Source organism: Mandrillus leucophaeus, unplaced genomic scaffold, assembly GCF_000951045.1.
Source record: "Mandrillus leucophaeus isolate KB7577 unplaced genomic scaffold, Mleu.le_1.0 Scaffold71, whole genome shotgun sequence".
NCBI lineage: Eukaryota > Metazoa > Chordata > Mammalia > Primates > Cercopithecidae > Mandrillus > Mandrillus leucophaeus.
Window position 1 is genome coordinate 944,235 of NW_012107697.1, and position 13,744 is coordinate 957,978.

Below are 13,744 nucleotides of genomic sequence, written 5' to 3' on the forward strand. Positions count from 1 at the left end.
TAAACCCGGGAAGCGGAGCTTGCAGTGAGCTGAGATCCGGCCACTTTACTCCAGCCTGGGTGACAGAGCAAGACTCCGTCTCAAAAAAAATAAAAATAAAAATAAAGTTCTTAAATTGTTCAAGAGGAAGATTAAATATTAATGCTATGTTACATAAAATGTTTGTACTATGTTCTAGATGGTTAAAAGGGTAATCAACAAAAGAATGGAAATAAAAGTGTGTCACTTCCAAAACAATTGAAAGTAGCAATTGATTAATAAAAAACAAAAAACACCAAGCAAGCACAAAAGAGAAAGGTGGGGAAGGAAGAGCACTAAGGAGGGTAAAGCACAGAAAAATGGAACAAATAGAATATACAAAGAGGGATGGTGAAAAAAGTACTAATATAATATCACAATAAATGTTAAATTCACCAAATAGTATACGGAAATAGGCAAATTGGATAAAAACGTAAGAGCAAGCTATATGTTATTTGTAACAAACATACACAAAACACCGGGTTACAGAACCATTAAAACTGAAAAGGTGGAGAAAGATACAGAGAGCAAGCATTTAATCAAATTTAAGCAGGGGTAGCTGTGTAATATTTTTCTAAATAAGGATTTAGGACAGAAAGACAAAACTGACTTTAGGATAAAGAGAGTCACTACATAATCACGAAAGTTTCAATTCACTAGTAAGCTATAATAAGTGAAAACTTGTAAACAAAGAGAAGAAAATAGAAAAGAAAAAATCACCATCCTTTTGTCTGGAGTTGGCAATCACACCAGGCTCTTATTCTGAAATGATATTGAAAGAGGAAAATTAGCACTATTCTGCTTTGCCATAGAAATCTACTTATTCAACAAGGGATCCTCAGACCTCAGGCTCCCAAAGCTGAAATTACAGGCATGACCCACCGCAACCGACCCAACACTTAATTTTTTTTTTTTTAGAGCAGTTTTAGGTTCACAGCAAAACTGAGCAGAAGGTAAAGAGATTTCATATATACTCCCTGCCTCCATACATGCAGGAGCCTCCCTCATTATCAGCAACCACCCCCACCAGAGTGGTACATGGGTCACAGATGATAAAGCAGGTACCTTTCTGAGTCTGAATTATTTCGCCCAGCATACTGCATTACAGATTCATCCAATGCTTTCACTTAGCATACTGCATTGAGAAGCCCATCGTGCATGGGATTTTGTGGAATATTCCACTGTACTGTATGGCTAGACACAGTTTGTTTTATCGACTCACCAGTCAAAGGAGATTTAGGTTATTTCTTCATTTTGGCAATGGCAAAACCTCTAGAAGCAACTCTGTATAGGTTTTTGAGTGAACATAAATTTTCATGAATTTCCTCTGACAAGAATGCAGTAACACAAAATGCATTTACTTTCCCATCTGAAACAACTAAAACGCTGGGGGAAAAAATGCACGAAATGGCTTTCAGACACAGGGCATCAGCAGCACAGGTCAGTGATTTCTGAGAGAGGAGAACCAAATGAGGGAGCCCTCCAATTGCTACAGCACCAGGAAAGGGGACTCGGGCAGAGTCTGGCAACCTCCCAGAATCAAGGAGATGGAGTTAGGAGTCCAGTGGGTAGGGCTGAGGGGGCAGTGTCTCAGAGAAGAGATAGCTTCACAGAGACAGCACTCCAGAGACCTGCAAAGGGTCCCCGCGAGTCTTCAGCTGCGGATCCAGGCACGCCTGAGGCTGAGAAAGAACCACCAGAAAGGGTTAGAGGAAGCAATCCCCGGAGCTCACACAGGGCCAAGAGTAGTTCACATTGCAGCCAACTAAAATGGCAAAACTTCCTAATTCATGAGAGATGAGGAAGAGTGTTCAAAGGGCATTACCTCAGTAGTGGGGTGAGGTCAGCCCTGGATTAAAGGCTGCCCTATGTGAGCTCCAGGGATTTTCCTTCCTCATCCTTTTTAGAGGCTCCTTCCCTCACCTTAGATAGTTTCCTCACACATCTGCACTATCAGTGCTCAGCTGAAAACTTGGGGGGACCCTCCAAGGTTCTCTGGTCCTGCAAACTCTTACTGTCCTAACCTCCTCCAGATTCTTGGCACCTCTCCACAACTCAGAGACGATGCTAGGCTTAGCCTGGGGCCCCCTCCCCAGCCTTCCAGGCACTGCAGCCTGGAAACTATCTCCAGGCAGTAAGCTGGAGCAATAGTAAAGTTCATCTCATGTGTTTCTCCCTCTCAGGAACGACAATTCTCCACTGCCTATTGTCCAGGGTCTGAAAACCATTGTATCATATGTGTTTTCCAATTTTTCAGTTGTTTAAGGTATAAGGGTAAATGGTCACTATGCCTCCATCTTGGCCAGAACTAGAGATGACATCATCTAATCCTGTTTTAAAAGAACCACCCTGGAAATTAGACTAAAGAGGACCTAAAGCAGGAAGATCAGTAAGAAAGCTACTGCAATAATCCAAGGGAGAGCCAGGGCAGCCTGGGTCAGGACTGTAGGGATGGTGGCAGCAAGAGGTAGTTGAGGTGATGATATATTTTGAACATAGAGCCAATGGGATTTGCTGATAAAAAGGTTTCAGGTCGAAGACAAAATAAGGAGTCATGGTAGACTCTAAAAGTTTTGGCCTGATGACTGGATGAATGGGGAAACATGGGGAGGAGCAGATTTGGAGTCAGATTGAGGTGAGATCATGAGTTTGGTTTTGGGCAGTTGACATAACCAAGTCTGCCAGGAAGTCATTTCTTAATACTGGCCACTCCCCTCCCAGCCCCGACCCACTCAGCTGACAGCCCCTCCTGACCAGGAACAGGAGGGTGTGAGCTCAGTGCTGGCCATACCTGGGTTTTCTTCCCGTAATGCTGGCTCAGCTTACAAACTGCTTAACATTTACATGGTCTGCACTTTGTAGTTTTTAAAGTATTTCAGACCAGGCGTGGTGGCTCACGTCTGTAATCCCAGCAGTTTGGGAGGCTGAGGCGGGTGGATCACCTGAGGTCAGGAGTTCAAGACCAACCTGGCCAACGTGGCAAAACCCCATCTCTACTAAAAATATAAAAAAATTAGCTGGGCCTGGTGGCACACGCCTGTAATCCCAGCTACTTGGGAGGCTGAGGCAGGAGAACTGTTTGAACCAAGGAGGTGGAGGTTGCAGTGAGCTGAGATTGTGCCACTGTACTGCAGCCTGAGCGAGACTCTGTCTCTCTCTCTCTCTCTCTCTCTATATATATATATATATGTGTATATATATATGTATGTATATCACACCTGTTGATTCATTTAATCTCACAAGAGTACTATGCAGTAGGTTTCATCATTCCCATTTTGCAGGTTAGGGAACTGAGTGTTGCAGAGATGAAGTGGCTTGCCCAATGCCGTTTCACTGGTAGGTAACAGAGTGAGAACTTGAACCCAGGTTCCTGTATTCTAAGTCCAGGATTGTTCTTTTCTATATCTGCTTGCAGGCCGTGGAAGGGAACCCTACATCTTTCCTATTAGCACTGCAGGTGGCTTTGTTTAAGCAATGAGCTATGAGAGAACATCCCCCCTCCTGCTGTGTGCCCTCTGCTGCTACAGTGTGCACAGGTCCAGTTAGAATGGCAGCGGAAGGGCTGGCCATCTGCCTGAGGAAGTGGGAGCCCTGGGGCTCCTGAATTGGGAGGGTCTTCAGCTTTCTTTGGCTTCAACCTTAAGTTTGCTCTCCAAATGACTTGATAACACCATAGGAACCAAGGACTGTAAAGCAAAGTCTCTCCACCTCTTGCCCTGCCCCCTCTGCAGATTTACCTGCATTCATTTCGCCTTGACACCCTTTCCTCTGTCTTGGTGCCAGAGGTGTGACCTGACCTGTCTTAAGGCCAATCATTCTGCCTAGCCACTGGATCCTATCCCCTTGCGTCCACCCAAATGACACTTTCTTTCCTCTCTCTCAACTACTGCAGGCTGTCTGGCTCCACTGTCTCTTCCTCATGCGCATTTAACTTTTTTTTATTTCTTCCATCTTTAAAAGAAAACCATCTACCCTCCTTCCTACCAGGGCCAATGCCTGTCACAGCTAAGTTACTTGAAATTGTAACCTATGCACCAGGGCCATTTTCCACCTCCTACTGACTCTTCCACATACTGGAATCAAGCTTCTGCCATCTCCCCGCGTCTGGCTGACCCATTTCACTTTTCTGGGTTCACTGAGGTCACCAGTGACCAAGGGGCAAGGATTAGTCCTTAACTTAGCGATGGTCACCCTGTTCTTAACACTGTTTCTATATTGGCCTCAAAGACATCACTCTGCCTTGCCCTTGGGTGCTTCCTCATCAGTCCCGTTCTTGGCCTACTCTTCCTCCAATTAGCCTCTGAATGTCAGAGACCAGGGTTCCCCCTTCCCATAATCTAGAAGAGCCACCTTCCCCACAATCTGAGAGACTGCTTACTCCTAGGGTCCAGACTTCTTTTTGGTAACTGTCTACCATTTTGCAGCAGATGCACCTGTGCTGTTGCCTCCTCTGTTAAGTGTGTGAATTTGCACGGATACCCCCCAGCCTCCTGGAAAGCTGAACATAGGGAGCTAAAGGGTTGTTCTCCACCGGGAGTCAAGCGACCCAATCTGGGGCTTGCAGAATGCAAGCGGGGGAGGAGAGTTGGCCAAAGACAAAGAAATTAGGCCCAAAGGCCAAAAGACCAAAGGGTCTATCAAAAGAAATCTTTTCTGTTCCTTTAATGCAAAGGCCTAGCCCTTGGGGTCAGCGAAGCTCCCCTCTCTCTTCTGAAAGCAACGGAGAAGATGACATACTTGAGGAGGCAGGAGAGGAAAGTGTAACCAGCTTCTTTCCTAACACCAATGTGGGGGAGTAGAAGATAATTCCCAGCTTTTGTACCAAGGCCTTCTGAAAGATCCCCTAAGCACGTATGTTCACTTTCACCTTTATTTTTAGGTGTACAGACCTCCTAAAGTCAATCTGATCTGCGTGCCTGCCACCAGCTCAGATTAAGGACCCTTAATTTGTGTGTATGTTAGTCCCCATTGAGTTAGCGTGGGGCTAGCATGGAGCTTAACAGGGAGTGACCCTATATCCAGGTTTGCCCAGGACAGTCCCAGTTCCTAATGTGGTTTTGAGACATTGGGCCATCTGTCAGTTATAATGGCTGTTGGGTGGGGAAAGGCAGTAGGGATGAAACAGAGCAATGACAGAGACCTAATCAGACCTGGGGACTGATCCTTACAGGGGTAACTGCAAGTTCAATGCATGGCATCCCAAGTGTTCTAAACCCAGGCTTGCCGCACGAAACCTCAATATCCAACCGGTGTACTGCAGATGCAAAGGTAGCAGGAGGTCCCAGGCTACAGGAAGTACCTGAAGACAGGAAAGTGGCTGTGTGGGGAACCCAGGTGGTGAATCCATTCAGGGCAGGAGCACAGTGCAGTCTCTATAGCTGAGGGCTGGAGGAGGCAGAGCTGGCAGGGACATCTGCCAAAACTGATTCTGCATACCTGGAGTCCTTGACAGAGAAGACAGGGTCTTTCAACAAGCTCTTCTGAGTACTTAGTGTCTGGAACCTTTTGAAATGCAGTGTGAGGTGAATCCATTGAAGGGAATACAGTATGGTAAGAAATTGTGGTATGAGGAAGTCCAAGAATATAAACAAACACCTACACATTGGTATGTATCCCCAGTTCCTTCCCAGGCACTGGCCTTATGCCCAGCACCCGGAAACTCTCTTTGGAAGGTAGGCGTTCGTGTGAAGCAGATTTTACCTGGACCTAAATACTAACCCGGGGGAGGGAAGGAGAGAGAGCCTGGAGGAGGAGCTGTTGTAACATTTGTGGTGCCAGGGTCATGATCAAGGTCATCCATACCAGGAGGGCCCTGGCAATGATTCCAGTATTAAAGGTCCACCTTGCCAACTTCTCCAGAGAAGGTATGGGAATGAAAACGACCCAAACGCCTGTGAATGTGCCAGAGGTTCTTAAGCAGTTTGTATGTGTTATTTCACCCAGGCAGGTAACATTTCAGACACAAACAGACTGAGGCTCAGAGAAGGTAAAGGAACTTGTCCTGAGCACAGCTGGCAAGAAATAAAACTGGACCCCAACCCCCAATCAGTCAAAAATCGAAGCGCCCAAATCCCAAACTATTAAACATAATTTTTATTTCATCCAAGGCAAAGCTAAATACAATTCTACAATGCAAAACTTGTTGTAGAGGCCAGTCTGATTACATCCGTTCTGAGCTTGAACACAAGTGAGTTCTGGGTGTGTGTACATCCGCGCCTCCCAGAGGCACTCACACACCTGAGGCCTCCCAAGACCCATCGCTGCATCATTTGATCTATAGTTATATAGGAAAATTCACTATGGGTATTGTTGTCATCCAAGCCAGAGGAATAAACCATGCATAAGATAGTCAAAAGCACTGCATATCAGGTGGGAGGTGGGAGGGTAGGGACTCCAACCTGGGACAAAGTAAAGTAAAGCAAGCTATAGGATTTTCCCGAGAAGTCCCCGCTCCTGGAACTCCCTCCCGCCAGCCCTCTGATGGCAGCTGTCTGTAACAGTGAGATGAAGTCATGGAGTGATGGAATGTAGGAGCACGGCTGGTCTTCTCTATCTTTGATTCTTTCTCAGTCTCCAGATGCCTCAACAGGCACAGCTCAGGCCAAGAAAGACGGCTCCTGAAATGTCCAGCACCTCCCCATCACGCATCACCCCTTCCATGCACAGCCCACCCACTCCACAGTCACGTCACCATGCACCCATACTGCCTGCACACGCACACTCCACACAAGCACACCCCACCTCCTGCCATCTCACAAGCATGCTCTCACGCTCTCGCTCCACAGGAGCTCTGATCGGCCTGCCATATATAGGCTGAGCCCCATCGGCTGCTCTCCCCAGGCCCCTCTAGCATCAGGGGTTTATTTGGGCTGCTTTCTGTTCAATTCCTACATGAGGAGAAGCCCAGAACCTGGAATGCTGATGTCATATTTTGTAGTTGATGAGGAGCTCGGAACTCTGTCTTTGGTCTCACTGGCATCACTCTCAGCGCAGCTGCATGCGCCCAGGTCTCTCAAGATCGTGTTTGTAAGTGGCTCTCTCTAGCCCACAAGCCCTGGAAGCCACCATCAGAGATTTGCATGCACTGAGGGTCCACTTGGGGAAGACAGCTTTGCCCACATACATCCTAGTACAAATCCATGCCAGTGTTTCTCCATGGGTATAATGTTGATATTGGACAGGATGATTCTTTGTTGCGGGGACTAAGTTTAGCATTCTTAGTAGTGCCCCCAGGCATGGGGACAACCAAAAATGCTCCCCTACAATCTCAATCACCTCTATTGAAAACCATCAAACAAGAGCCATGGACAAGAAGCTTTAAGCATCAGAGTCAAGGTTTCTAATATTGCAAAGACTAAATAATTCCAAGGGGGTGGGATGGAAAGAAAGAGAGACAGAGAGAGAAAGAGTGTGTGTGTGTGTGTGTGTGTGTGTGTGTGTGTGTGTGTGTGTTGTAGAGATGGGACACGGAGATGAAGACAGGACAGACTTGGAACTATCCCTGCAATTAATACCTGGCTTCCCAGATCCCTTTCCAAGCCAAAAAGAAGTTTTTAGACAAAACTCGCCAAGCCTCACAACAGTCCTGTGAGGTAGGTAAGTATTATTACACCCATTTATTTGGTAGATGGAAAGAGCTGAGCCCAGAGAAGCTGCATGATCCATCTAGAAATCAGCAGTAGACCAAGGGGAGGAAAGAGAGGATGGTGCCCTTCCTCTCCCTACTCTACGTGCCTTGGCTTTCTCTTAAGATGAGAAGAGGAGCTCCAAGGTGCTCCGCCTCTTCAAATGTCACCATTGAGAAGGAAGAAGAAAGCAGTTTTGCATGAAGGCAGCTATCAGAAGTTCTCTGAATGGCTGGTGGCTCTGGTCTGTCTGCTCCCAAAGCCAGGAAAATCTGAACCCCAGCCCGTGACAGGTTCTGGGTAGAGAAGAATGGGAGGCGCATAGGCAGATCAGACAGGGAACTGATGAGCCCAGCAGGTTGGCTAAGGGACACTGGCCACAGCCACGGGTACCCTGAAGGTGCTACTGGTCCTCAGTCTCCCCCTCCTCCACCCTCTCAAGGTTTGCAACTACTTTTTGACAGGGAGAGCTCTAAGGCAGATCCCAAACTCTCTGAAAAAGAGGGCTACTACTCTCTCATCCCTCCTAGTGGCCCAGAAGACAGGGCATCAAAAAATCAGTAAGGGAGAGAGGGACTGGAAGCAGTTGGGCAGAGAGGCCTGTTATCACTTTTCCCTACCATCCCTGGCCTCACCAGTTCTGCCCCACAGGGACTCACACACTGGGCTCCATCAGGAGATCCCACTCCCAACATCACCACCTCCCGCTAGGGCAGGCTAGAAATGGCCGGTGTCTCCAAGATTCAGTCACTGGCCAATTCCAGCCTCATGGCCCCCTCTATGACCTTGGGGAGTGGAGGGCTGGCGAACCCTCACCAGCGCCACACCAGACTCTGCTGTTATGTCAGGACATACCAGCTGGAGAGGACTGGGGTAAGGGCTAGGACTCAGGACTAAGGCACAGTCTAGCCCCACACACAAGGGGTGTGCAAACCAGCTCTGGGAGAAACAAAGGAAAACTACAGGCATCCACTCCCTGCTCCTCCCCAACCCCAAGGTGGGAGGGGGTGGCCCAGCTGAGCAGGAAGCATCTGGGAAATCCAAGGACCCCCTCACCCAAAGGAAGAAAGTCCCTGAGGCGAAGGCAGGCCCTTGACCCAGGGCTGGGAAATGAACAACCCTGGGGGCAGGGCGTGATGGATGGCAAGGGAGGAGCGAGCCAGTGGGAGGTTGGAGGGTGCAGCCTCTCAAGTAGGAGGAGGAACAACAGGGGAGAGCTGAACTCGGGAGTGCCCAGAGTGGTGATGGTCCTGCCATGCCAGGGGAGGGATTGCCAGCATTGGCAGGGATGGGGCGGGCATCCCAGAAGCCCAGGACACTGGTTCGCTACCTCTGCGGCCCAATTCCCCAAGTAAAAATGCTAGGAAAGGCATAGGGAGCACTCTGGTGCTCCAGGAAGGCTCGAGGGGCCCCTTCCTGAGCCCCTCAGTAGCCCAGAGAGCAGAGGAGCAGGCTAGGTGGCCAGAACCTCTCAAGATAAGGCGGCCAGCCCTGATTGGGAGGGCTTAAAAACTCTGAGCAGGGGAGGGAATAGGCAGACAGGGTCCCGAGGCAGGGGAAAGGAAGTTCCCTACTTGGGGGACTGTAGGGGATCTGGCATCCTATGAAGCCGAGGCAGCTTCTCACTGTGGGCCTGCCCCCATCAACTCCTACCCCAGGTCTTTTCCAGAGTCCTCCAGCTCACTCCCACCTCCAAAGGAAGCCACCTCTTCCTACACCCCATCTCCAGGGCCCAGCTCTTAGGACAGCCCTCACGGATCCTCCCAGTCCCCTGTGAAGAGAAGCCTGGAGGAAAACCAACGCCCTGTTTGTGCAGGGTGGGGAGACCGAAGGAGACCCCATCTGCCCAGGTGTCAGGGGACCAGCCCCTCAACACCACCCTAGCCTCTCGTTTCTTTCTCCTGAATCTTCCGCAGACCCCCTCCCCTGGCCATCCCTTGTCCCTGGGGAGCCCTGACTGGGAAGGGGATGGGCAGGCTGGGCAGGACTCCGGTTTCTTGTGCCCGGAAAGACTACAGTTTGAGCCAAGCAGCAGATGTCTCAGGCACATGGGTTCTACGGACGGGGCTCAAGCATTAGTTTCGTCATCAGAAAGGGGGCTCCCTGTAGCTGCTTAGCCCGAAGCAGGGCTCACACTTTCGAAGGTGGTTTCTCCTCCGCCTTGGAGCCAGGCAAGCCATTCTCCGTGTTGTCGTTCCCTGAGGAGCTCACGAGACACTCCTTCCTAGAGAGAGAGAGAGAGGGGACAGTGGTGAGGAGAGGAGCAAGAGTAGGGGGAGAACTTTGGCGAGAGCTGTGGGCCCTGCACCCAGCCCTATGCCTCTCCCTGGCCTTCTGCAGAGCTAAGGTAGCCAGAGAACATGTCACCTAACCTCTCTGTACCTCAGTTCCCTCATTTGTGAAATAGATGTAGGGATGACACCTTCTGCATGGGGTTGCTGGAAGCAGAAATGAGTACTTAGAACAGTGTCTGGCATGTAGAAAGTTCTCAACTGGCCAGGAGCAGTGGCTCATGCCTGTAATCCCAACACTTTGGGAGGCCAAGGCAGGCGGATTACTTGAGGTCAGGAGTTCGAGACCAGCCTGGCCAACATGGCAAAACCCCATCTCTACTAAAAATACAAAAATTAGCCAGTGATAGCACGTGCCTATAGTCCCAGCTACTAGGGAGGCTGAGGCAGGAGAATCACTTAAACCTGGGAGGCGGAGGTTGCAGTGAGCTGAGATCATGCCACTGCACTTCAGCCTGGGCAACAGAGTGAGACTGTCTCAAAAAGAGAAAAAAAGAAAGTTCTCAATAAAGCTTAGCTGTCACCTAGTCGTCTCAACATGGCAGAAAGCAAAGGGCACCAGGTGCTGTTCCCAGGGGTCCATTCCCAGGCTGTGCCACAGCAGGGGGAGGGGTCCAGGCCAGCAAGAAGTATGGTGAGGACAGAGTCCCTCTCCCCAGGCCCCCCACGCCTTCCTCCCTGAGCTCTCTGTGACCAGCGGTATTAAGAGAAGAACAGAGTCCATGGAAGGGGCAGAGCAGGCAGTGGGTTTGGCTTCAAGCCAGGTCTGGGCAGAGTTTGGTGGGATGGAGCAGAAGACAGCAGGAAGGAGAGATGGTCAGATGGGAAGACACCTCCCGGGAGCCGTTCCACCCTGACTGCCCTGAGCTGGACATGCTCTGACTTCAGTGTGTCCCTCCTCCACAGCAGTGCCCAGGACTTCAGGCACACACATCCAGCTTAGCATGTCTTGTTTTTAATAAACTCACTGTGGGCTGGGTGCAGTGGCTTAACCCTGTAATTCCAGCAGTTTGGGAGGCCAAGACGGGCGGATCACTGGGTCAGGAGATTGAGACTATCCTGGCTAACACGATGAAACCCTGTCTCTACTAAAAAATACAAAAAACTAGCCAGGCGAGGTGGCGGGCTCCTATAGCCCCAGCTACTCGGGAGGCTGAGGCAGGAGAATGGCGTGAATCCAGGAGGCGGAGCTTGCAGTGAGCTGAGATCCGGCCACTGCACTCCAGCCTGGGGGACAGAGCGAGACTCCGTCTCAAAAAAAAAAAAAAAAAACCACAACTCACTGTGACTCTGAAGGAACACTGTTGTCTTTTCTAGGTGCTTGTAAACCATATATTGACAAATATGTTCTCCATCCATCGATAGTAAAACTGGTTATTAAAAACAGAACCTAGTCAAGCTCCACACTTCTGGCCCCTCACAAGATCACCAAAACCCTCACAGCCTCTGGCCACAAGGCAGGCAGACAACCCTGGAGCTCTTCATCAACAGCCCAGTTCTGGGGTCCTCCCCTGGTCCACAGCCCCAGTGTTGCTACCTGTACATCCCCTCCCTACCTCCAACTTCCACCCCCTCTTTCCAGAGTAAGTTCTGCCCTTTCCAGAGGAATTCCCTCTTCTCAGCAGAGCAGAATGTTTCAGCAAACAGGAGCAGAGTAGAGCATTTCTCCCTTCTCTGGATCTCGTGGTTACCATCACCCTGTCTGTTCCAATGGGAAGCCATCTCATCGCATCTGTCTTGCTCAGGACACAACTTTCAAATGCCTTTTCCCTGCTCTAGTTTTGCAAGGTTCACCACATGCTGCTCTGGAGCCTGTCTGATACTGTTCCAAAAACTCTAGGCTTGAGGGTTGCACCCTCCGTACCTCCCCATCTTCCCTCCCCTTCCCCTTATAGATGTCTATTTTTATACCTGAACTTTTCCTAGGGCTCCCTGGGAGGCCATAGCTGCCATTTCAAACTTTTAAAAAATCACCCCCTACTGAAGTTTCAGAATTTCCTAACAGAAGAATTTCGTTCCCATCTCCCTAGAAGGGTCTTCCCATTTTAGAGTCTCTGTACATGGAATCTTATATTTTCTCTGATTTTTTCAAAGGCTCCCTGAGTTCTTTGGTAAGGCTCTCAGTTGGGTGGTACAAATGGAAAGAGAGGCTAATGGGACGGGAAGGAAGACAGTGGGATGAGGAAGAGTAGGTGGCTGGCGTTTGTGTATTCAATGAATTGAATGTATTCAATAAATACACATTGGGAGGATGGGGAAGAAAGAAAGCAAGGAGGGGGGCTGAGAGATGGGGTGGGGGTGGCAGGGATAGAACAGAGAGCAGTAGGAATGGGAATGGGGGGAATGAGGAGGCAGGTGGAAGGCTGAAAGCTGATGGGGGTAGATGAGAGGGTGGTGGGCTGCTGGGAGGACAGGAGTGTGCTCCAGGTCAACTCACTTCTTCTCCCGAGTCTTCTTCAGGATGAATATGATGAATTTCTTGATCAGCAGGATGAGAATGAGGAGCCCGATGACCCCGCCCACGACAGCCAGAATTATGAGTGTCACTGTGTTGTCCACTTCCTCCACTGTGTGGCCCGAGTAGGGAGGAAAGGGAAGGCACAAAGGGAGCAAGGGTTACCTGGAGTCGAGCACCATGGCAGTACAAGGGCCATGTAGACTCCACCCCCTGGCATCTGGGGCACATCCACTCCCAGACCCCCAGCCCTCCCCAGGCCTGCAGCAGGAAGCTGGAGAGGCAGAGCATGGCATCCATCAGGCTAGGGCACACACAAGGGGCCCTCTCCCCCACCCCACACATGCCCTCCCGCAGATGTGCTCACACAAGTTCGGGAACAAATCAGAATTGGAGCCCATAACACTCAAGTTTGAGTGGTAACTTGATCCCGAAATTACCAGAAGAAAATTCCATTGCCTCTTTCTAGACCTCCTTTACTCACCCACAAAAAATTAAGAACCTCCCTATGATACCTCTTAGATGGTGAGAAGCGTTTGGAGTCAGATAGTCTGAATTTCAAGTACGGGATTTAACTGTCACTAACTAGCTGGCGATGTTGGGCAGGTCATTGAACCCCCCTAGCCTCGTTTTCTTCATCTGAAAACTGAACTCCTGACTGATTTCTGAACCTGCTCCACCCAGTCTTCCTCCTCTCCACCAAACGAGACCAGACCAGACCAAACCAGACCAAACGAGACCAGATAAGACTAGACCAAACGACACAAGACCAGACCAGACAAGACCAAACGAGACCAAACCAGACCAGACGAGACCAGATCAGACTAGACCAAACCAGACCAGACCGGACCAAACCGGACCAAACCGGACCAGACCGGATCAAACCGGATGAGACCAGACCAAACTGGACCACACCAGAAAAGACCGGACCAAACCGGATCAGACCAACCAGATCAGACCGGACCAAACCAGACCGAACCCGATAAAACCGGATCAGACCGCTTCAGACCGGATCAAACCGGATAGAACCGGATCAGACCGGATGGGACCGGATCAAACCGGCTCAAACCAGTTCAGACCGGATGGAACCGGATCAAACCGGATGGAACCGGTTCAAACAGGATCAAACCGGTTCAAACCGGATCGAACCGGTTCAAACCGGATCGAACCGGTTCAAAACGGATTGAACAGGTTGAAACCGGATAGAACTGGCTCAAACCAGTTTGGACCGGATCAGACCGGATCAAACTGGATGGAACCGGTTCAAACCGGATCAAACCGGATGGAACTGGATCAAACCGGTTCAAAGCGGATGGAACCGGTTCAAACCGGATCAAACCGGTTCAAACCGGATG

General features: G+C 49.8%; 1 protein-coding gene across 2 annotated transcripts in view; it reads right to left on the reverse strand.

Annotated features, from left to right (window-relative positions):
• Positions 1-7,454: 7,454 nt before the first annotated feature.
• Positions 7,455-13,744, reverse strand: part of SCN4B (sodium channel, voltage gated, type IV beta subunit) — a 24,452-nt gene continuing 18,162 nt past the window's right edge. For both annotated transcript variants that reach the window (XM_011964855.1, XM_011964854.1), the window contains 2 exons: positions 12,372-12,501; positions 7,455-9,867 (listed from right to left, as the gene is read on the reverse strand). In XM_011964855.1, coding sequence (XP_011820245.1) covers positions 9,774-9,867; positions 12,372-12,501 — 224 coding nt within the window. In that variant the 3' untranslated portion in view covers positions 7,455-9,773. The remainder of the gene's footprint in view (positions 9,868-12,371; positions 12,502-13,744) is intronic.